Source organism: Rhea americana, unplaced genomic scaffold, assembly GCF_003343005.1.
Source record: "Rhea americana isolate MKP2758 unplaced genomic scaffold, rheAme1 scaffold_9, whole genome shotgun sequence".
NCBI lineage: Eukaryota > Metazoa > Chordata > Aves > Rheiformes > Rheidae > Rhea > Rhea americana.
Window position 1 is genome coordinate 7657625 of NW_028187088.1, and position 24839 is coordinate 7682463.

General features: G+C 41.7%; 1 protein-coding gene across 4 annotated transcripts in view; it reads left to right on the forward strand.

Annotated features, from left to right (window-relative positions):
* Nucleotides 1–24839, forward strand: part of WASHC1 (WASH complex subunit 1) — a 46049-nt gene that overhangs the window by 14788 nt on the left and 6422 nt on the right. For all 4 annotated transcript variants that reach the window (XM_085324150.1, XM_085324149.1, XM_085324148.1 and 1 more), the window contains 3 exons: nt 18480–18591; nt 19324–19470; nt 24428–24564. In XM_085324150.1, coding sequence (XP_085180276.1) covers nt 18480–18591; nt 19324–19470; nt 24428–24564 — 396 coding nt within the window. The remainder of the gene's footprint in view (nt 1–18479; nt 18592–19323; nt 19471–24427; nt 24565–24839) is intronic.

Consider the following 24839-nt stretch of genomic DNA (forward strand, 5'->3'; position numbering starts at 1 on the left):
GAGATAACTGCTGACATAGCAGTCAGGTAGGAGTTCTTAAAATGAAATTGTCCATCCTTTGTGCCAGGGAGGTGAGCTTCTGCTCTTTTTGTTTGGAAACCTGCTGAGGGCAATTGTGGTATTGTTGTGGTTATAGAGAGATTCCCTGGGCTGATTAATGGCTGTTCAGTAGAAAAAATGTTTAAAAGTGCCAGTGGATTCGGCCATCTCCAAGAGTCCTAAGACAGACATCTTTCAGTTTAGAGAATCGAGAGAAAGAGGATACGCAGTGCGTTTTTTTTTTTTTTTTTTTTTTTTTTTTTTTTAACAGCTCTTTGGAGAATCTGGGAAATAATGCATAGCGGAAATCTCTGCCCGTCTGTTGTCTTTGCAAATGCTCTCAAACAAACCAACCTACAAATAAGTTAAACTTTGAAAAAGTGCACAGTGACCAATTCAAACATTCCATTGACCAGTAGTTTCTCTTCTATTTGTTTCTTCAACAAGCATTTTCAGGTTGGGAGCTTATCTTGGAATTGTGCTGTGGATTTTGTCACAGAAACATTGTTGCAATAAATGCTACAGATAGGTGTATTTTTCTGTGATGGCCCTTGGTTGGCTAGATCTGCTCTTGGGGATTTATCATTTTCTGAGGAGACCTCTTGTTGCCAAAAGATGTTAATAACCTCTAATATGTCAGTTCATTATTCAGACTGTACACTCCTGGGTAATAGATTTATGGAAAATTGCCTATCCAAGTTATCTTGTTTAGTGTTACAGCAGTACAAAGGAAACTAATACTTGGATTTAGAATGTTCTTATCAAGCTTGTGGTTTCCTTTGCCTGTAATTCAACCACAAGTGGTTCAATATACTAAATTTCTCATTTGTGCTTCTTTTTTTTTACTTTAATGAGGAGTATTTTTAGAAAATCTTTATTCACTATCTGCTTGTCTAAAATAGTATTTTGATAAACAAGTATTTCTTCCTTCTCCCTTCTTCTCCCTAATTGACCCTAAATCAATTTCATATTACTTGTTTGAAAAGGGCTTTGATATTAAAGAAAAATGTAAATGAGACACACTTCTGAAAGCAGTAGTTAGAAAACAAAAGCACTGTTGAAATGCCTTGAAGCTTAGAGAGGATGTCAAGTAAATGTAGTCAGTAATGAAGAGAAGGAGTGACTGGCTGGTCCGCAGAACTGTTAAGTATGCTGAGGACAGGAACAGGGTTGACATGTGAGTGGGCAGGACTCTGTAAGATGTATGCACTGGACAGAGCTTTGGCTTTGTTTGTGTGTCAGTTTGGCCTGAAACTGAAAATGCAGTGAAAAACTTGATTAAGTGCATTTGGGTGTTTCCATCTTGTTTTAACCTATTAATGTAGTTAATCATGCTGACCAACTGTGGAAATGGATGACTGAGTATCTCTGTAAGAGTATCTTTGATTTAGGATGTCTATGGAATATATTAAATGTTTATGGAAATTTCCGAGGAAGAGCCTCACAGTAAACTGTATTGTGCCGTTTGTGCATTACAGCCCTAGGATGCAACTTAGAGCTTGGCCCCTGCGTCATGTTTGCTCCTTTGCTAGCTATAAGGATTTGATCTTACTAATGAGAGTGCTATGAAGAAATCTGCACCTTGATGGGTCTCCATTCAGATGATGTCACTCCAGGAGGCTGGTTGTAGCAGAGAGTAACAATTTTGCTCCAGATACTTTGAGAGTAACAGGACACTTGTTAAGCAATGAATCGCCTGATGGTACTTTGAAGTTGTCTCATCTCAGAAAGGATGTTAGAACTACTTTAGTTTCAGATATCTGTCATTGGGGGATCTAAGAGCAGTCACTCATTTTTAGGAAGAGTAAGCACAAAATGTGAGGTGAAGGAGTGAGTGGATGGTTTTGCAGATGTGAGGACACAGAACATGAGGAAGCCAGAGTGAGAAACTTTACCTGCAGATGTTGGTTACAGTTTTAGAGACTTTTAACTTTTTTGCTCTGTCCAAGTAATGTGGATTTTTTTTTTTAATGTAACAGAGGCTTTGTAAGAAATTACTTATTTGTTTTAGCTGTCATGGTCTCCTGGAGGCTAAATTTGAGATGGAACTTGAGAGAGGTTATTACACTATTGGGAAAACTTTAAGAAGTGATGTATGGGGGCAAGGAGTAGGATAGCATACCTGGAAGGCTAGTGGCAGTAGGCACTTGCAAGCATCCCATGCCCTCAAGAAGAGGGGGGTGATAATGAGTGTTCAGCAGGAGTCCAGATAAAGACTGTTTCTGGATGCTACTGAAATCCCTAAGATTAAAATTTGTGAGTTCTGAGACCCAGGTCAAATTCAGCTGCCTTGACAGCCCAATAGGAGGGAGGTGCTCGGTTAAAGCTATCACACTTTGAAATGAAAAGAGAGTAGTAAGAAAGAAGTGATAGAATGGTATTGCGATTAAAAAAAAAAGAAAAGAGAGAATTCCTTAAAAATGAAACAAACATAGTGGAGAATTAACAAGACAGGATTCTTACTCATCTTGGAAAGTGCTAAAATCTGTGTCATTTGGACTTACAGAGGTTAAATGTGTCTTTTGAAGTGGAAGAACAGAAAGCTGAATTTGATTCTTCAAGAGAGATTCTACTTTCTGGCATTGTCATTGATGTGTAGCAATGATTACTTTAAGCTTGTGTTCGGAGTCTACTAACAGCTTTTCAGCATCAATTTCTTTCACTCGCTATCTATTTATCTTTGAATCCCGTTCCCCCAAAATGAGGATGATCAATCTGTTCTGCCTTAAGAGATTGTAAGGCAGTCTTGAACTTGATAAAAGACTTGTAGCCTTTTCTTTTGCTAACAAGGCCTTCAGCATAGTTTTAAAATGAGCAATTTAAAGAAATGATTGAAGTACTTCACCCTCAATATCCTCCGTCTAAGCAGACTTAAAGTTGTCACACCTAATAGCAAGTCTGCAAATAGAGGTACATTTTAATGAATAACTAAAAGACTCGGTATTGGCATTAATACAGAATGTTTCTAAAAGCAGGAGATGACTTTGCATTAGCTACAGAAAACATTCATTTGGGAGAAGAAGAACACTTAATACTTGATTCTGTATTTGAAAGGAAAATGATGGAATATTGTGTCCAGGCTGCTGAAGTAACCATTCAGGAGACAAAAGGAAGCACAAGTCTTAGGCATATCCTCAGTCACTAAAAATAAAATGAGTGATTTAGGTGCAGTCATGCTAAACTGACGATACATAAGTTTGCTGTAAGTAGTGAAGAAGTGAAGCAAAATGCAGAAGTTACAGGAGAAGCATTCTGCCACCCTTGGAATTGGTCTAAAGGCTTGTTAGAAAAAGGAGACAGGCAACAATTTTTAACTTAATGCAGCTCTTGAAGATTTTCTCTACATTACAAGGCCTTTCATGGTTCTGAAAAATATAATGGAAACATGAGCCAATTTGCATGTAGCATCTGTTTTCATCAGTACAAAGGGCAAACTATAAGGAGAGGTTCTGTGTAACCTTAGTACATATGTTTTTTAAAAAATATTACAGGATACTGTTTGTGTGGCAGGTTTAGTTCAGTTCGTTAGAGCATGGTGCTGCTAATGCCAAGCTCGCTGGTTCAATTCTCGTATGGGCTACGCTGAGGGTTGGACTAGATGATCTCCAGAGGTCCCTTCCAACCATACCATTCTATGATTGTTTGTACCATGTGCCTTGTTGGAGGAAACTCAGTTTTGAGTGACAGCTTCCAAGTTCTGTTGAGGAAATTTTCTCCCTCATTTTTTAAGACAAGACAAGGTAAACTCTCAAAGAAAGCACATAAGAGATTCAAAAGTAGGAAAAATGTAAGATGTAGCTACCTACAGAAGAACAATTCAGTAGCTGGGAAATACCAAGTAGAATATGCAGTGCAGGTTGCCCTTCTTGGGCCCTGTGTTKGTTCCTTCATTTTAGGACAAAAAACTGTTCTTTTTTCAGCTCTGAGGAGATCAAATTAATTCTACTCAGAAGTAAGATTTGCTGTTCTTTAACAGATGAAAGCATGGTATGGGAAGAGAACAGTTAAGAGCCTTGGCTCCTTTATTCCTATTTCAGAAGTTTGAATTAGGGCTCAGCTTTGAAGTTGTTTGGTTTATTTTCTTTGAGTCATGAGCAAGGGAAGATCGCACCTCAGCTTCTAGAGGATTGATTGTGTCAATGCAAATCATTTGTAATGAGAATATTGCAGTCTACAACTGTATGAGTTGGATATCCTAAGAAGAGATGTTCCAGAAATAATAATCTTAGCACACTTAATTTTAAGTTCCTGGTAGCACAGGAACTTCTTGCTGTGTAGATTCTGTACATGCAGCAAAACTGTATGTCTTGAAGAAAATCACTAATCAAAAACCTAATTAGTCCAATCACTGTAGCTCGTATTTCTGACTTAATTTTCTTTGCTTTTTGTTTGTAGCAGTTTTTTATATGTCTGTAGGCTAAAATCAACTTCCTACTATCTCTGGTCTCCCTATGGCTTAGCAAAACCTTTTAAAAATGCTAAAAAGCTCTGATTTTAGTATGAGAGATGCCTCTTGTAGTAGCTTCCGTTGCTTACTGTTCAAAGGCCATGTTTCAAAACAGAGAAAGCCAGTTTCAAAACCATCTATGGAAATAAAACCTGGAGGAGGAGGAGGCAGAAGAAACAAATGTTAACTGTATGGTTGAAGGTGAGTAGTAGTCATCTTGTTAAATGATGGCTTCTTTCACCAAAGGTTATTTTAAAGCACAGTCATTTTGAGGACAGAGTTGTGACTGAGTTGAAGGATTAATCATTTTGTATACCCCTAACAGCTATGAATTGGTTTAAATTTTCATGAGCTTTCTTATAACAAGAAGTACAGAGAGATAATTACCCTTGTTCTTCCTGCTTTGAGATGTAGAAACCCAAGTGGACCTCTCCACTATAAACCGAATGCAACTTTCTGCTTCTTGAACTGATTTTTGAGTGAAAAGGTAGTGTGCGAGTAACCCAGAGTCTAAGTGCAATGCAGTCACAGTGAAATACCCTTCTTTGAAGTTGAGTGCAACAGGGTCTGAATGAGCTGATCTTTGTGGAGGCTTATGGATTTCAGAAATGCTACCGTTATGGATGTTGTATCCATGAAGATATAAAAGTGTATGAGAAGGGTTCCCATCTCTTCCCCCTCCCACAAGTAAGCTTTTCTACATAGCAAGAATGCTGAAAGTCCTTTGAGAAGGAAGTCAAAGAACTTGGCAGAAGGTGGAAATGCTGCTGATCTGTCATCTTTAGCACATGCCAGTAAGACTTATTTTGGTGAGTCAAACAGGCCTTTATGGTTGGATCAGGTTTCTACCTTTGCGTGTTTATATTCAGTTGACTCTGAAGCCAGAGATACAAGGGCACATTTGACCCCTTTTCTAGATTCTTTTGTATGTTAAGAGTTTCTACCGATTTCGATAGATGCTAACATGTTAATCACTTGTATGTGTTGTTCATAAGTTCTGGGAAGTGCCTTAAAGGCAGAGGTAGAGAACAGTTCAGAAGCATGCCTTGGTGTGAGTATGATGGGAAGGTGTGGAGGGAAATTTATCTTAGAGGAGAGGAGAGACTTGGGTTACAGTGTATCTGTGTTTGTGTTTTGCCAACAGTTATGATGCTAATCCTCAGGTCAATGGGATGTCAAGAAGTTAAAAATATCCCAAGTCCAGAATGTGACTGAGCCTTGAGCACAGAAGTGGGACTGACCTCCCTGCCACATCTGTAAATGACTAATGCAAAGAGCGTGCATGGCCCCAGTCCCTGTCTCTGTGCTAATAGGAGCATGTAATTTTTCAGGGTCCTTTCCTAATGCCTTTCTGCTGTTCTTGTGAGAGAAAAGCTGTGAGGAATAGAAAGAGTTGATATCCCTACCCCTGTGCTCCAGCTGTCCTTGCTTACATTCTGTGTTTGTATGCTTTTCCTGAGAACTTTCTCCAGGACTGTTCCAAGCAAAGCTTGGAGCCTTCTGAAACTCTGCTATTTGTGCAGCCAGGTAAGCTTTCCTTCCTTGATCTATTCCTGATAGCTATGGGCTGGAAGGATCCAGATCTACTTGGTGGGAGATGAAATGGCTGAGATCTTGTCCAGCAATGAATTGTTTCTATGAGCTGCTGAGCAGGAGGTTGCTGTTAACAGAGGTCTGGAAAAGGTATTACTGTGTTTCCCCCCTCCAGACATCTCCTTGCCCACTCCCACCCCAAAAGGCTCTAATAATTACTTACCTGATAATATCCAAGGAGAGTGTGATTTGGACAGCAAGTCAGTGTGTGCTTCACAGCAAAATAAACTTTTTTTTCACTTGTTTTAGGCTGCAGGTGTAGCAATACTGTCTGAACTGGCCCTAGTCCCAGTCACCTCAGTGCAATTGCCATGTCGTTCTTTTCTTACACAAAGTGATAGCTATACCTTCTCAGCCAGCTTCCACTGCTGGACTCTCATACGTGCGTTAGAGTCCCTTTCTCTTCCGAAGATGAGTTTTGTCTACTCAATCAGCCCTGGAGGAAGAGATGCAAAGAAGTCACTTTCTTTTACAGGCATGACTTCCATCAGGGGTCTAATGTGGAGAAAACTGTCTGGAAAATAATACTGGTGGCTTGAAATGTGTATTACAGGCTCCATCCTATATAGATGGGAATGTGTGTGTGGGGGGGAGAGTTGGGGGAAGAAACAGGAGTGCCAAAGGTCTGTTCTTCACACTTGACTGGCAGATTAAGTTCTTTCTGTGGTCCTTCCTTTTGACTAGATGTGATGCTGTCACTGGGCTTTTTCAGAATGGAATAGGCTAGAGTTTGGGTGTAAATGCAACTGACAGTTAAGAACAGAGTAAAAGTTTTGGAGACAGTAGATCCATTTGCAGATAATGGAGGAGCCCCCCTCATGATCTAAATCCTCTAATCATTTTTATTGAGGGAATCTACCATGCTATATGACTGGAGAGAGGAGGGGATAAAAATACTTTTGGAGTTGAGGATGAAGGATTTAGGCGTAAAGTCTGTGTAGTGTTTTCTGAATTCAATGCCATTCTTAATTTACCCAAGAATATGATTCTTATTCTGGATTAATACATATTTAAAAATACAAGTACCTGGTTTTATTTTACTTTTAGGATTTTCATTTTACGTCTGTCATAAAAGTTGACTAAGAAATGTTAGATAAGCCTAGGAGGCATAACAAAACATTTCTTGCAAAAGAGAAGGTAAAGTTGTTGCACTTTCGCTTTGTGTTTATGCAGCAGGAATGACTCCTTTGATTATCTATGGTTTATATATAACATGGCGGTTGCTCTAGTAGCTCAGCACCAGGCCTAGCTATGGAGTTCATGTATAAAAAACATAAACTATGAAGTTCAGCTATAAAGAACAGTTCAGTTATTTCCATGTCATTTTGACTGGGTTTCTTTGTTTGTGCTTTGACAGTACTTTTCAAAGTGCCATCCTGGAGTTTATTGCCAGTTCCATACCCAATTTTAGACTTTGCATGTGATCTCTTTTTGAGAGGAGGAGGGTGAGAAATTATGTCGTCTAGTCCTGCAAAACTCTTGTTGGGCTACTTTGTAGGGCATGAACAATTTAAAGGAAAAAAAAAATAAAAAGAGCAGCCAAAATCATGCTTCTTGTTATGCTTTGTGCTTACTCTGTTGCCTGGGGTGAGGGGATTAGCTGCTGCTGAAGACATAATTGGTCTGGGAGAACATTTCTTCTGGTGGTGTGTCACAAGGAGAGAAATTAGGCTACTAGGGGTTGGACTGAATTTTTGGTCTTGGCAGTTTGTGGAGGGAAAGTCAGGGTGGGGGGATTTGAAAAGTGTACTGTACAAATCTGATCTGATGTTGCTGTGAAAGCATTAGTCCCATTCTTAATGACTGTTCTGGAATACTTTGGAGTCACTACGTAGGAAAGGTGAGTTATTTGTGTGCCTATAATTATCTAGCTGATGTCCAATTGCTAATGTGCCACAGACTATTTCATTGAAATGCTGGCGCAGCTGCTAGTCCAAGCAGGGAGGCATCTGTTCTTTGATGCTCTTGATGCTCTTAGAATCTCTACCTGGGGCCCAAGCTTTTTTTTTTTTTTTTTTTTTTTTTTTTTTTTTTTTTTTTTTGAAAGGGGGGAGGAAGTAACTAGAAATCCCTCAAGAAAGTAAGGAAGTGCTGCAATCACTCAGAAAAGGTGCTGGATGGGAAAAATGTCACAAAATGTTGCTCTTGTCTGTTGAAGAAGCACTTATGCTCAAATTAGCTTGTTGATGGGCATATCATAGAAGGTGCCTTTTGAGATTTGAGTGAATGCAATTGATCGTAGGAAAATGAAAAAGTAATGCTAAACAGCTCCTGTTTCTGAAGAGCAAATACTTGTGAAATAAAAACCTCCATCTGCAAAAAATAAGAAATCTTTCCTTTAAGAGGAGGAGACCTTTTCTGAAAGAGAAGTATCTGTTACCAGGAGAAGTTTAAACTTGAAGTACAGCTGAGAAAGGGAAAAGATGTAGTTAGCAAGGTTGTTTCTTAACTAGCAAAGAGCTGATGACTCTTTTTCTTACAAGGAGTTAATCTGATGTGTTGGGCTTGTTCTCTTTCTAGGAAAATTTTGTGAGGATCTTGGGGAGTAAGCACTGGTGGTCACAGGATAGTGAGAAGGGTCATGAACAGAAGCACTGCATGGCAGTGCTGGCATTAACAAGTCTTTAACTAAAGGAAGAATGGGGAGAACAAGAATTTTGGTAAAGTGAGTTGTGAAATGTTATCACTGCAGCAAATATAATGAGCAGAAATGCAGTATTGGGAGCAAACAAAATGACCTGCATGCTCTGTGAGTCATCCTTTATAAGCTACATAGGTCCTTTACCAATATCTTCTAACAAACTCAATAGGTCAGGGCAAAGTGAGGGAAGACCAAAAAACGAGACTGTCGTTAGGCGTTGGTAGCTTGGTAGGAACTAAGAGTCGTGAGAAGAGGTGAAGTAAAGGTTTTGTTGAGAGTTTCTCTGTTGATGAAATGCACTGACTTATGGTAGCAAGTCCTTTCTCTTGGTTAGGCTTTTCTTCTCCTGAACGTGCTATTCAAACAATGTGGGATAGTGTTTTATACAGGTATGCTAATTTCAGTTAGCAGCTTGATTTGTACTCGTGTGAGTGCTAGCTCATGAATGATAGCTGTTAAAATTAATGCAAAAGCCTTTACCTTCAAATCTGTGCTTCAGTGTGAAGATAGGGTATGTTTTAGATCCAAACGAAGTGATGGAGTGAATGGGTCAGAGTTTTGCATCAGGACTTACTGGCTGCAGTTTATTTTAGAAAGGCAGCAGTTGGTCAGATTGGGAAGTGGGGAAACACTGAAGAGAATAGAAGTACTTATGCAGGTGGTCTTAAATTCAGTAAAACTGAAAACCTACTACTAGAGTACATGACGTGTTAACTCCTGTGACCTGGAACAAAAAGTGTTCAGATTAGTCACCTGAGAGACTGAAAATCTGGCTTCTGAGACTATGCTCTAATAGGACAGATGATTCCAGTCTGGGTGTCACAAGCCACCGAGGCTTAATTAACACTTGGAAATAGCTTTTAAACCAAAGATCTCAAAGCAATGAAGTTCAAATGATATTTGATTAAATGCAAGGAAAAGTAATGCTTTTCTCAGAGAATGATTAGGATTTGAACTTCCTATCACAAGGAATAATTTTCTGCTCTGGAGATCATAGAATCATAGAATGGTAAGGTTGGAAGGGACCTCTGGAGGTCATCTAGTCCAACCATCAAATGAGTAGCCCGTATGGGGATTGAACCTGCGACCTTGGCATTAGCAGCACCACACTCTAACCAACTGAGCTAAACTGGGCCTGTTCTGATGAGGATTCTTAATGTTTGTGACAATGTTTTGTTTTGGATGGTGGAAATGCGTGGAATAGGAGCAGCTTATGTGCCATGTACTGCTTTAAGATGATAAGCCTCCATCCCAATGAGCAATTAGGAGCCCAGCTCCCCTAGTATGTTCAGCTTTAGTTTAGTGTAACCCATGTAGTAGACTTCTTAGGGATGCTCCTTAAATTGTTTTTTAACACACTTTAAAAAGTGATTGCTGCTTGCTTCAGTTAAGAAAACTGATTTAAAATCATTTGGAAGGTACAGGGGAAAGCTGGGAATGAAAAGACACTTCCTGATCTTCTGCTGCAAAGCAGCCTGTCCTCTTGTCCTGCACTGTTGAGCAGATGTGGACTGCCTGCTGGAGGGAGCACTGCAGATGTCACTCTTCCTTCCCACACCATCATACTGAAGCAGCAAGGCATCTTTAGTTGAAGTGAGGCAGAGGCTAAAAGGGCTGTGGTAGCTGCTGTAGGCTTGTCTGTGCTCAACTCCTTCAGTTGCTACCTTCAGTTGTAGCTCAGAAGATATTGGCTGGTGGCTCATGCTCTTCTGTCTTTCCCAGTCCTACTTGGAGAATACATAGATTAGATGTTTAAATCCTAGGTGATATGCCTCTTCTGACTACTGCTGATGAGAAATATGGAGTCTAAAGTTGTTCAAGAGGAAAATGGTAGCAGAAGAATTGGTTGTGTAGAATCAGACCAACTGCCCAAATGAAGGAAGGATAGGAGTTTCTTTTACACTCAGTGATCCAGATGAAGATGAAACCCTTTTAAAGATGTTGGTTCCTGCTATCCCCAGGTGTCATTCACTATAGGGTTACCTGTGCATTTCTACTCTACATAAATTTCCTGTAACTGTGTATGGTGATACACATTTGCTGTTCTTTGGGGACAGAGGAAAATCCTGGGCTGTTCTGAGAGAGAAGCGAGAGAAACCTAACATTTGTACATACAGTTGATTAACTTAAAGTGAAAAGGTGCTACAACACCACCTCAAGCCATTTGCCAAATACAGTCCACAACTTCAGGCAGATTGGAAAAAAATTTGGTGATTTACTTGTGACATCTTGCAAAACTGAACAGAAATAAACCTTTCTTTTAATAGTGACTCTTAAAAAAAAACAACCCCCACTGTTAAGGTTGTTCACTAAAGCACTATGTTTTGGAGTAATAAGTAGTCATGAGTGTTTTGCAAGGATGAGTTAAGACTGTATAGATACACAGCCCAGTTACTAATACTTCAGCCATTTTCTGCCTAATATCGCAAGACTATTTCCATGGCTGTTATTCTTGGAAACAACTTCAGTGTTGTTCAGTGTGTGTGTGTGTGTGTGTTTGTGTGTGTCTACACTGATAGTGGAGAAACTGAAAAGGTCACCTATGAAACTTCAGCAGTATTGGTGGGAGAACCATTTTGTTTTCCCTGTACATCTTGTAGACCGTCTTTCCCAAAAGCTTTCACTTTGAGGGTAGAATTTACTGTGTTTATATATCGTAACACTGTTCATGGAGAAGTAGTTTGACTAAAAGTAGCCTGTAAGGTTAAGCTAAAGGATCTAATTGCGCAGTTTGGTCGCAGTCTTCCAACTTACTATACATTTCTTCTAAAGAAAGGAAAACCTGTCAGCTTTTAGATCAGTCAGTGGTGGGAGGCAAATACCAGGGTTAGAAGGAGACATTGTGACCTTAAGAGAAGCTTTTTTTTTTTTTTTTTTTTTTTCTGGGTAAGAGAACAGTGTTGCAGGGGATGTGTGTGTGGGGGGGAAATGTTGTAAGGATAGTTCAAAAATGTAATGGTTTTCAGTTTTACATGAAATTAGTTCATTGTGGTGGGAACACCTTGTGAAATGAGATTCAAAATCAAAATGAAATTATTTTTGAGTGAGAACATGCTCTCTAGAGAATGATGCATACCAGATCATGCTGAGGATAGCCTGATCACCCTCCAGTCTGAGAAGCAGTTTGGCATTGCAGGAGTGGGGCAATATGTACATGCTGAAACACCTGCAAATCAGACTCAAGAAGCAATCAAACTGTGATAAACATTAATTAGTATAATATCCAAACCCTTAATGGAGGAAGGAGTGTTGATTATGCTATCTCACTTGGGATATCCTTCTGTCAAGGAAAGTGTAAGATGGCAGTTTCTGATTACACTTACTCAAAAATGAAAGAAGACTTTTTTTAAAAAAAACTGCTTAAATACGAAGGAGAGGGAAGAGCAGAAAGCAAACAAGTTGATGTTTCCTTGAGTGATTGAACTTGCTTGACTTTTTGCTAAAAGTTGCACTTTTACTTTGTGCCTTGCAGACTTCTGAGGTGAATTGTTTTTGTGAACTGACTTTGATTGCTTCCTGGATTGCTTTAAACTGTAGATGTCTTATCAGCTTTTCTTTTTTTCTCCACATCTTTATTCTAAATTGTTTGTAGCTGCTACAGCGGAAGCAGTGTCAGTGGGTAGGGAGAGTGGGGCTTGGGCTTCTTAGAACCCATTTCTGACCATGCTGGTCATTGCTGCCAGTCCACCACTGTGTGTAAGGACATCCGTATGCTGTAAGGCTGTTGTAAAGCATGTTGAAGTGCCTCATAAAATATTATCCTTTGTTAGCCAACCAGAATACACTTAGGTAGTCTAGCCTAGCTCTATAGGCCTGTTTCAGCCTAATGGACTTAAGTCTTCAGTTATGGATACCAGGGATGGTGCATTGATGTTTCCCTATGACTTCAGCAGCTTGAGGAGCTGTAAAAGTTCATGGCTGTTTTTCAAGAGAATTCTCACAAAACTTAAGAGTTGAAAAAATTTGAGCTTTTCTCCTTTTCTGCAGCATAAAGCCAGAAGAGAGCTGCCATGTATCTGTGGGTCCAAGGAGAGAAGTGTGTAGGGAAGGTGCTCTGTAGCCTAAGAAGGATGGGCACATAGTCCTGTCATCACCACCCTTGTTCTGATGCTTTCATCCTAGGATGAGGTCTCTCTTCCCCTAGGTGCTAGTGTCTCCTCACCTCCTTGGTTCTCTCACTTTTTGGTAAACCCACTGAACCTTGTCTTAGAGGTTTAATGGTACCTCTCTCATCAGTAGTGGTGGTATGCTGGTTTCAACACTGGCGTTTTGGAAGGATCAGTGGCAGCCAGCTATTGTTACCCTGCTCCAGCACCAGGCCACTTGTGTTTTATTACGTTCCTAGACTCTACAGGAGCCATAAACTCAGTCCCTTCTAATTCATACCTTCTGCAGTAAGGAAGGAATTTAATAAAAACACTTGTTATAAAAAGGCAGCTTGACTTAGGAAAAAAGCCAAAGGCTTATATGACAAACTTACCTATTCTAAACTTCTAGGTACACGTGATACGTGAGCATCTCCCTGAAATCTCTCAGGAGTGGAGCCTAAGCTGGGAGGAGACCAGAAGCCTGACTTTCTGTGATGTGTGTACAGGCCTCTTTTAAGGAGAAAGTCATTTAATTCTTAATCTCCTTTATCCTCCTGTGAAACTTCATTTCTCATTCTGCTTTGTAATGTTCTTTCTCCTTGGCTGATCGCTTACTCTTGTACTTCAGATGTGAAATTGAAGTTCTTTGGTATTCCAGAGAAGTTTGCTCTCACTTCCTGCTGCCTTGCCTTTCTCATTCACCTTGGTGTGAAGCTCATCTCTTCTCTCCCACTTCCCAGTCCCTCTCCCCAGTTTGGTAATGCTCGTCACTTTTGGGTGATACACACACTCTGTGGTGACAGCAGAGTGCCATAGTTTCTCTATGCTGTGATGCTTCCCTCCAGGTGAATTTTGTCATTCTTCAAGCTGCTTTGCTCTGCAAAAGCAGCTTCTGGGAGTCCATCAGCCTAAACTTGTTTCTAATCTTGTCTGATCAAATACGATAATGAAAATCACATTGCTCTTTTGGCATTTTGATGTGCTTGGAGATCCTCAAAGGAATACGGGATTATCATCTGTGCTGGCAGTTTGCAGGCTGTGTCCAGGGTCCTCTACGTCAGCTTCCTGGTGCCTCAAGTCTTGTTCCTGTGGGAGTAAAAGAGCAATCATTTCTTCCCCCTTGTGAGCAAACACACATGCAACATTGGAGGTCTTCTAGTAGCTGCGTGAGGATTATCAGAGAAATTGTGAGGAGATAACAGGAAATGGTCTGCTTCATGGCTGCAGGTGAGATAGAAGAGGTAAAGCTGGTGAGCTGAGAGGAAGTATTCCTGAAAACTACTGTGGGTGCTGTTAAGTGACTAGGAAGTCACCTAAATAAAAGGGACAGGAACTCAGGGCAGTGAGGGGAGGGTGTTAAGAGAAATGACATCTAAACTGAGGGAGAGGAGAAGGCCTTGACTGCAAAAAGAGTTCAGAGTGGCAGAGAATTTGAAAGCTTGAGTCAAAGCAGCTGAAAGATTGGCTTTAATATCTTCATAAATTAAAAAAAAAATCTGTATGGATTTAAAGATAATCCACTAGATAGATTTAATCTACTGTATGTATTACTTCCTCAAAGGAAAACACTGGGAGAGGGGAAGCTTGGTTTGGCTCTGTGCCCAGGATTTGAGGCAGGTGGTATGTTCTGCCTTTTGCGGGCTCCCTTTTCACATTCCAGAGCATACCTACTGCCAAAGGTTGTTGCTGCCTCCCTGCTCCTTCTTTGCAACTCTGAAGTCGCATTGAATCTAACTGAAGGAGTTTCTCAAGCAGAAAAGAGCACCGAGAGCAAAATAACCCAGTGACTAATAGAATAGGCATAGGGTAGGTTCAGATGCTAATGGCATTCTCTGCTGTCAGAGCACAAGGATTCTGAGGGGCAAGAGATGGGCCATTTTATTAATGCTTACCCTTCCTGCCTTTTGTGCAGTTGTCTTTCAGATAAAACTCACTTCCTAAATGGAGACTGAAGTCTGAATGCAACCCTGCTTCATACACTTAGCCCCTGAAATCCTTGGGAACAGGCTTCTCCATCTCTTACTGTTTCTTCTCCTTGCAAACACCAAGGTGACTCCTTGGTGTAAGTTCAGTTCCCACAGCAGTAGAAATACTGAAGTTGCTGGAGGACCCTTGAATATGAGTCTTTATTCATGTATATTCATGTATTCTTTTTTTTTTCCAGTATCTATATAGTATGTTGTCTCTTTAAACTAACAGACCCAGCTGTAATTTCAGCTGTACATGCATAACAGTCATTTGTTTTTAGGGCCCTGTACACATGATGGGAATTTGGATTAGTTGGGTTTAGGGGGCTTAATCATTTTTTCATAGTTACCYTGGTCAGCAACAAATAGATTAATTCTTGTGTGTATTCCTTCTGTGCTGTATGCCTGTATCTGTACCACTACAGGTGAAGGTTTTGGGCAGGTCTCCTAAGGTTGATGGGATTAGACTTGGCAAATTCAAGGGTAGAAAAATAACAGGAGAAAGTGCAGGGTGCTGCAGGGAATAGCTATAATGATTTGAAATACCTGAGCTAGTTCTGGACCGCTTCCCCAGCTTGTGCTGAGAGTAGACTACTGGTCTGATGCTATCTATTTGAAGGGAGGGGGCATAATATGGATAGATAAAGCTACATATGTCCTCCCTCCTCTCCTTCTAGACGCAGTATTACTGTTACAGCTAGGGCAGAGACTGAAGGGTTATTACACAGTACTGGTCAATCTCGGTCTGTTTTTTAGGGATGCCTAATTTTTAAGAGTGGTTCCAGCAAACTTTAAGTAATCAGGATATATGTGGCCCTATGGGTTCAGAGATGTTTTGCTTTGTGTTCTTCTTTTGCCATCTGTGTGAATATTGGAGGCATTAGTAACCTAGCAGTAAGGAACACTCTGTAATAGGCAACACGTTGCCTGTGTTTGGTGGCACAAAGGGAGTTGTAACACTGTTCCTCTCTTCAACCAGATGTTTAGTAGGGTGGATGGTAAATGTGGAAGTGGTTAGGGTAACAGGTAAAGGTGACTGTGATTCTTCATCTCTGTAGAATCTGAGGAGGGCAAAGTAATGAGCAACTCTAAAGCATAAATTATCTGTAAACCTACTATTGCCACACTTCTGTGTATTAAAGTAAGTAGAAAATATGGAATGTATCTCATGCTGCAGGCATCCTGTATGTTGGAGCTTCACAAGACTGAGGCAAAACTGGCCTTGTGAGACTGGCCACTTGCCTACCATGGAGTACCTTTCCTCTGGGTCTTCCTCGGATGTTTGCAGGGCTGCTTGCAGAGGTGCTCTGTGGTGCGCAGAGTTTTGGGACTGGGGATGTATTGCAAAAACTCCTTTGCTCCTCGCAACTGGAGGAGGTGTGAGTTGTGGGGGGAAGTACCCAATGAAGTAGTGCTGATAATGTGGAATAGGAAAGGGAGCATTTGACCATCTCATTCTGCCTGCTCAAATTTATGAGGTAGGAAGGAGGAGAACAGTTACTGGTTTTCAGTCCCAAGCTTGGGTGACTCTTTACTTAACTTTTCCTTATGGGAGAGAAATGTGTGCCTTGTTGGCCCTGCAAATTGCATCTGGGAGTCAGCAGAGTATTGGCTATCCTGCTTTTATTGGGATTTCAGAAAGGTTTTGAGTTTTAGAGAGCTGCTAATGGAAAGGGGATACTCATAAGTGAGAGGGAAATTTACATCATGGATTTGAGGGTGAAAGGCAAAGCAGAAACAAGTGGCCATTTTTTCCCCTGCCTTTAAGGAAGTAAAAATAGGCAGGGGCTCCCAGGAGCAGTGTTAAGAATAGTGTCAATCAATACAATTATGAAACATCTAGAAAAGAGATGAACTGTAAGGTGGGAAAACTTGCTGGGGGGAGAAGTTAGTGAAGGCTTAGAGCCTTCTGAAGTGTCTCAAGCTTTAACAGAACTAAGCAATAGGATGACCCTGTGACACATGAAATCACTGCAGACAAGAGCTAGAAAACACACACTGAAAGGAACAACATGAACTACCTGGAGAACCAAGTGTTTAAGTGATATGGGCCTACTCCATTAAGACAGAGGGAGGATATGGGAAGGGAATCATGAACAGATTTGTACTTGGTTTTGGTACAGTATACAATCTGTTGGAATGTATTTAAATGTATTTAAAATAAAAGGATGGAGAACTGGAGGATAATACTGTGAGGCAGGATCACCTGAGATACAGTCTTGCTCATCTCCTACTCCAAAAACAATAAAGTAGGACAGATGACTTACTCTCCTGCTATATGCCTAAGGAAGAACTTTAATGCCTCCAGAGAGAGGGGAGCATGTTATAAACAAACAAAAACACTTAAAGCTGTTCAGAGCAAGAAATTGAGATTTTTCAAAACAGTCCAAGGTGAATAGGCTGCAGCCACTTACTGTTTTTTATACCTACCACTGAAGAGGGCCCTTTAATAGAGTCTGTTTTTTACGGACTCTATTACGGTAACAGTGAATGTGTTGCACCAAGTGAAAATACTTGAAAAGACAGGTTTGGTACAGTTTGAAAATGGGAATCATGGATCACTGCTGATGTCAAATTGGTTGCTAGAAGGAATTATAGAATGAAAAAAAAGAAAACATGGGGCTCACTACTACAAAGCAACAAGGGACCTTTGTTGAAATTTAAAGACAATAATTGAAATTGATTTTTACATGCATAAGACGATCCTGTGGAATTCATTCCTACAAAATGTTGCTAAAGTGAAGTACTAGCTCTTCCAGTAGATCATACAACCAAGAAGTGTTCTTTGCTCTTTTTATTAAGAGGGGTGAACACTCAAAACAATTGTCAGTCTTTGAGTTTGATGCTAGGGAGCACCTACTAATTTTGTGAGGGGAAGAAAGGTCTTTCCTTAGCAGGCAACTCTGTAGTTAACCTGGTGATGATTACTGGTCCTGATGCCTCCTCTGGCCTCAGCCTGTGTGTCAGTCCCCTCAGCACAGTAGTGAGTGTATGCAGTGTGCTGGTGATTTCAGTCCTACCCATAGTTGCAAGATGCTTACTGGGAAGGGAGTAAGTCCACTTGGTCAATGCAGAGATGCTTAGCTAGTGACTGCTATCACCTACTGTTGCAGAATGCTTTTCATCTTTCAGTCACAAAGCACTTTTATTGCTGATTTAGTCATGCAGGAATTATGGAAATTAGTGTGCATTATTATGCCAAAGACCAAATGTTGTTTTACAGTTGTGGAAACTGAAGCACAAAGCTGTGAAGCAGTGTGAGAAGTCATGCAACACAGTGCTGGAAAAGCAGAGAATGGGATGTGCCCTGTGGATCCTGAACTCTGCTCACTAGTGTGTACTGCCTTTCATTTTTAACAGATCATTTTTATTAAAAATTTGTTGGCAGCTGATATTAGCTGTGGCCTTCTTGTTAGCAGTATATGCAATGAGGTGTAGGGCTTACTACTTTCCAACTTTCTCTGCATTGCCTCAAACAATGAGGGGAATGTTGTATGGTGAGTCACAGGCTAAACTTAGTKTCATGTTAGAGTATAGAAAACTCTCAGTGGGACCAAGATAAGTGCAACCAGCACTGATTTTACCCTATGAAATAATCCAGACCACTGAAATTCATGTCCTTTCTCTCAGGCTTGGGCACTGGCTGTTGCATAAAAATCCTTGGCTCTGGATTCTTACCCTTAAGAAATGTGCTTGCTCCTTAGGATCTCTCAGCGGGTGGAGGCCAGCCGGTTGCAGCTTCAGACAATCAGTGAGAGAGTCACGCTCGCCCAAGCAAAGATTGAGAAGATAAAGGGCAGCAAGAAGGCTATTAAGGTAGTGACCAAGTTGATAGCTAGTCTTTGAAGACTGTGTTGCCTACCTTCTACCTTCCACCTTCTCTCTCTGCTCCTGATRTGATGTTCTGCTCTGCAGAACAAGTGCTCGGCTTCCCCAGTCACAGCCAGTTTACCTCTCTCTGCCTTCCTGCTGAGCAGGAGCTGTGATTAGAATCCTGTTTTTAACTTGGCCAGTTGATGAGTTTTTAGACCAATGAACTGCACGTCTTCTGAACTTAAAAGGCCTACATTAATTACTGCCTGGACAGCTTTTTGAGAAAGAGAGAAAGCATGTACTGTGTTAAGCCTGACACCCTCTCATTTCAGTCTTTTGGCCACTTAGCTACTTGCATAGAAGTTGCTGTTGGAGAGACTCCCCTTCAGTTAATCTTGTTGAGTCATGTAAAACTAGGGAAAATCCTCCTTTTCCCTTTCTTGCTCTATTTATTATAGTGTCTGCACTTCCGTTTATGTCAGTGGAAGCATTTTTGCCTATGATCTCCTAGTACTTCTATAAAGAGAAGTTCTGGCACATGAACTTTCAAAAGTGACAGCCCATGCATGGCCAGGTCCATGCAGATTGCCGTTAGGAGCCCATTGACTCCAAAGCAAGGCTGTCCATTCCTGCTGGCAGTGCAGTTTGTATGCCTTGGTAGGCTTCTTGTGGTTCTGTAGTGTAGGACTACTTAGTTAGTGGGATTTTTTTCAGTTCTTCCTTGCCTCCCTACAGGTATTTTCCAGTGCTAAGTATCCTGCCCCTGAACGGTTGCAGGAGTACAGCTCAATTTTTGCTGGTGCAGAGGACCTGGCTAAGCAGAAATGGCCAAGACACAAGATTCAGAGTAAACACCGAATGCTGGATGAGAAATCCCTGCAGGTAAGGAAGAGGAGAAGAGACCTTGAGATGAATAAGTAAAGAAAAACTGGGATACTATGAGTCTCTTGGACAAAGTAGACCAGGGCTTCAGGATGTAGGCCGGGGCAGAATGTGTGTTATGTTTTCAGTGTGACCTGTCAAGGGGTGGGTAAGAGAATGGGCTGGGAAGTTTGTAGAGCTACTGTTTTGAGGCCTGTGTCAGCACAAGACCTTGGCTATGGGTGACTGGCTGCTCTGGGTACCTGCTGACTGCTGAGAGTAGTTCTGTTTCCTTAAACATGATGATTTCTTGCAATAGTGCTAGCTGTTGCTGCTAGCTCTCCTTAAGACTTTGTCTGTGCATAGCAAGGCAGCAGGGATCAGGCTCATACTCATCTGAAAAATAGCTTCTGAAGGGTCTCTGTTATACAGCAACAGTGAGAAAAGGAAAGATAAAACTTGTGAGGGTGAGGAAAAAAAGCAGATTCTGTCCCACAAAAGGATTACACTTGGATATTGTCCCTGTTACTGTTCCCAAGCTAAGTTTTGTGACGTGTGGGGATGTAGGAAGGTCATTTTGCTTTTTAAAGTCGTCTTTTTCTGTCTTGCCTGTCCTGTGCCTTGCATTCAGCTATTACAGGTTGCAAGCCCTTCAGATAGGCCTGAATCTCTCACTGCCCAGCACAGTTGGGGCTTCTAGGCAATTCCATAGCACATATGTCTGTAACTGGTGTTGAAGAAGGAGCTGAAGTATCAAGTTCCCTTTTAGCCTGTGGATTGAGTGGCAGAGAGTCCTCTTAAGATCTGAGAAGTGGTGAGCTTTGCAAGCGGTGCTACCAAGGGATTTTCCGATTTAGGTCGGTGCTCCCTTACCAGGGTTGGAAGAAGGGGAGGAAGAGTCATTGTGTTCAAAAGATGTTGTGTATGCACAGTACCAGGTGTAGCAGATGTGCTCTTCGTGACAGGATCAGTTGGACAACTTCCCTGCTTTCCACCCCTAAAGAGACTTCCCGTCTTATCCCTTGTATGCCTTGGCCCAAAAATAAAGCTGCCACTGAATAATTTATTACACAAAACTTCCTTGAGTTTTTAATGGAGTTGAGACCTCTTTACAGTGAGGTAGTTATGAATATTTCAGCCAGGCCAGGAGAGTGGAATTGCTGGCCAGATGGACAGTCAGCAAACTGGAGTGAGTTTGTACTACTTTTGAGCCCAGGCACTAGCCCAGGGCGTGGTTGCATGGGACTTGCTGCTAGCCAGCGAGGGGAGACCCATTTCAGTCGTGCTGTCTGGCTGGTAGCCCCAGCCTGTTGGAGAGCCTGTGAAGAGCAGAGGTACCTAGGACAAGGGCAAGGAAGGTATTTTCCCTCCCGAGGGTGAAGGGCAGGTGCTGATGCACAGTCCCTTGCACAATGGAGGGCTTGAAAAGACAATCAGCTAGTGAAAAGCAGTGTCCCTCAAAGACCAAAACATGTTCACATTCGGTTGGCCTGCTGGCTCTGTAGGCTCTGCACACTCTTCCCTGCTCAGCCCATCCTGTCTCTTTGTAATGCCACCTCTTTCCCATCTCATATAATCTCTCTACCATTGCAATATCCTGCCCATCATGACCAAAGCTGCCTTCATCACAAGCATTTTCTGCAGGCCCCATGGGGTGCTTATATTTCTTCTACTTCTGCTATGACTGATCTTTGGATTCTCCCTTGGGACTGATGAGTTTTCTTGGGCTTCTGACATTAGCTTCTGTTTGCTCACTCTGCCTCATGCAATGGTCTTGTTACTCTTGCCTAGCTTAAATGCATCTTATGCAACTCTTCCATGGAACTGCAACTCCTCTGTGGGAGCATGAGGTAGAGCGATGCTCCTGTGCCAGCAAGTGGCTGTCAGCTTATGAATGATAGAAGGGCCTGTGTGAGCCTCAGCTGGTGAGCTGAGTGGAACTTGGTGTGGCCAAGCTCTGATCATGTTGCAGGGGGACAGGCTGCTCTTGTCCATAGCTGAGTAAAGATCCTGATGTGTCTTGCAGTAATGAAATGTGACAGAGGGAAGTCTAATGTTTACGTTTATGCCCTCCTCAATTATTCAGGGCTTTCAGCTGAGGCACTCTGCCTGTTTTCACTTCTAACAAGGGCCTATTTGCTGGGAGCAGTTGCAGTGGCCTTTCCTAGCTTCTTCATGCACACACACACGCCCCACCAGGAAAGCAAGCTCTGCTTGTATCAGTTTAAGAGAAGTGATGCCTGTGCTGGGTGCTCAGGGTTTGTGCTCTGAGGGGACAATGGTAGAGTTAAAAATGTGTGTGGTACTATGATTTTATTTTAAAATGCCTCTTTTCCAGGATATTTTCCTTTCCCTTCCAAACCCCAAGCAAATGAAATCTCAGCTGTTAGGACAGTGTTTGCGTTGGTAAGACGAGCATTTAAGGGTAAGGATCCCAGATCCTTATGGGGACCTTATGGCAAGCTTAATTCACTTGCTCTGCACATTGGTGTGGAGCTAGGCTGTACTGAATTGCAAGGCAGCTGTAGTTCTGTTGGGCTTTTCAGATGCTGCCTTTGCAGGTGGGAGCTGTTTCCAAGTGCTGCAGCTGCCTCTCTGGAGGCTGGGAGATGTGGAGGTTTTCTGCTAGGATATGGAAGACATTGCCTCTCTGGGGTTTGGAAGAGGTCCAAGCAAAGCTTGCAATTCACCACTAGAGTAATCTTCATAGTCTTCTGAAATATTGGTAACTTAATGTGTGCTTGTGAGTTCTACCTCTTTCAGAGTTCATGATAGATATGGGGAAGCTGAACCAGCTTTCTCGCACTTCCTAGTCCTCAAGTGCTTATTTTACTAGCCTCAGCACTGTTAGCATAAGAGGGAGTGGGATTACTGATAGATACCTCACCCAAACTCCCTCCACGAGAGTGGATGTTTAACTAAAGAACCAAGGTGACTTTATATATTTTTAATCTTTGGCTCTTATTGGAAAAAATGCCTGGAAATGCAGGATATTTAGGGGTGTGATCCTGCAGTTTTTGAAGCATGAATTCTGTCAGGTGTTGAGCACTCGGGAGCCCCCCATGACTTCAGTATATCAAAGTCGCCAAACCCTTGGCATAGGGCCTTTAATGTCTCTAGAAGAAAAGTCATTTCTAAATGACATGTTAACTTATGGAACTCACGGTTGCATGATATTGGTAGTACATAGCTATTCTGAATTTCAAAACAGAAGTAGGTATTTGAGTAAGACTAGTACTTCGGTAGCATTTATATGAAAAAGATTATATAGAATCTCATGTTCAGAGTAATACTTATACTTAGTACTTTTATAGCTGCCTTAAATTAGTCTTATAAGTAAACGTAGGTAATAGCTAATGCCTCACTCCAATCTTAGTGACTCGCAGTCTTCCAGAACTAATTGAAATCTGCAAGGAGAGAATTAAAAAAATATATATGATTCTAGGGCTAAGTGTGGGTGAACAATTCTAGCAAAAGTGTCAGTACTCCCTCATGCTTAAAAATTAAACATTGAGAAATAAATATTAATGATCAAAAGAACCTTTATTTCTGAATCTCTGTCTCTGCAGTCTCTTAATAACAGTCTATGTATTCTTGCCTGTCTGCTGCTACTGCAAAAATTCAAGATGTTAGTTTGAGTGTGTTTTTCACAAGTTGGAACTTATTATTAAAAAAAAAAAAAAAATCAAAACCTCGCAGGTCTTTCCTTATAACACTTTATGGACTCAGAGCACTGTACAAACCCTTAGTGGATTAACTGAGCTGTGACTAAGCCATTTCCCAGGATTTTTGGCTACCAAATTCAAGCCTGAAATTTCAGTTAGCAGAAAGTGCTTATGTTGCGAAGATGTGATGTTAAAACTGAACCAGCAACACAGTCTCCACTTTCCCTATAGAAGTACAAAAAGGAAGGAGGACTCAAAGAATGGGATAGAGTAGAGAAGCTGGAAGTACAGAGGTATTAGGAAGTAATGGACAGCATTTGAAATGGCCCATTTGATCGTCATCTGGTGACAAAAAAAAAAAAACTAAGTTTGGTCAGATTGTCTTGGTTAGTGCTCTGGTGTCGCCTCGTCTGAGAATTTATCACCTCGGTGCTGTGAGGCTGCTGCTTATCCTTGTTTCTCTGAGAAGAAAGAACAGAGGAGTTGGGAAGGGGGTGAGGAAAGGAGTTGGAAGGGGTCTGGGATGTAGGTTTGTGGTTGCTTAGACTATGAAAAACTGTCTGTCTCTGGGTTCACGAACTAACTCCTCTCCTTCCTCTAGCGTGGTGCATGGAGCAAAATGTGTTGTGGGCACTGAACAGCATCCCCTAGAGCATCTGGCAGCAGGTGCTGTCACACTGGCTGAATTGTCTGATCTGGGGTGGCAATTCCTGTGCTCTATAAAAGTCAAGCAGTTCAGATGTAATAAGTCCTTTTCTAAAGGGAGTTCCATATATTATGCATGAAGTTTTAGAACTGAGAGAGAGGAGGTTTCAGTTCATTAGAGTTGAAACCTCCTGCAAATCCCTCGGGCTTTACAGAGCCATCTGGCACACGTTCTCCCCTGCACATTTCCTTCTGCATGATCTTTTGCCTTATACAGGCACTGTTCTGTCCTAACCTCTTTTTCCCTCATCTTTCCTGCATACCCCACAGGTGGGATCACATCTCTAAAATATCAGCTGAAGGCAGCAGAGGGAGGCAGTATAGATGTTTAGGGGAGCCTTGCCTGCCTGGAGATGCTCTAAGATATCCCACCTGAAGACACTGTAGCAAACATTTTTGTAGACTGAGATGCTTGAACCCCTTCTCTGGGTGTACAGCTTCATGAGTTGAAGTGCTGAGATTTGGCATGCATGTGGGACTGTGGTGCTGTCCATGTGCACCATGCATCCAGCAGTGTGGATTGTGGTCCCAGTGTGGGACCAGGGAGAGCTGTTGGCCGCTGCTCTACTTTGTTAGTGTCTTGCTACCTGTTATCTGTCTTCTTGCAGGAGAAACTCAAGTACTTCCCCATGTGCGTGAGCACCAAAATTCACCAAGAAGACGATGCAGAAGAAGGTCTTGGCAGCCTCCCCAGGAACATCAGCTCCCTTAGCTCCCTGCTGCTCTTCAACACTACAGAGAACCTGTGAGAGATGGAGCATTGCCATGCTGCTTATCCACCCTTGCTCTGCCTGCCCCAGGGACAGAAGTAGCTGCTTGCCTTCCTGGGAACCTTGCATACCAGGCCCCAGCAAAATAGGGTTTGGTACCTCTCCACTGGCTTCTGGCTAGTAACCCTTTCTTTTTCCCTTCACCACTGGGGTAGGAGTTGTTGTTTTGTCTGCATCTGATCTCAACTCATCTGCTTTTCAACTTAACTTTGCTTCTTCTCTGTGATTTCCTTTCTCTCTTTTCTTTTTT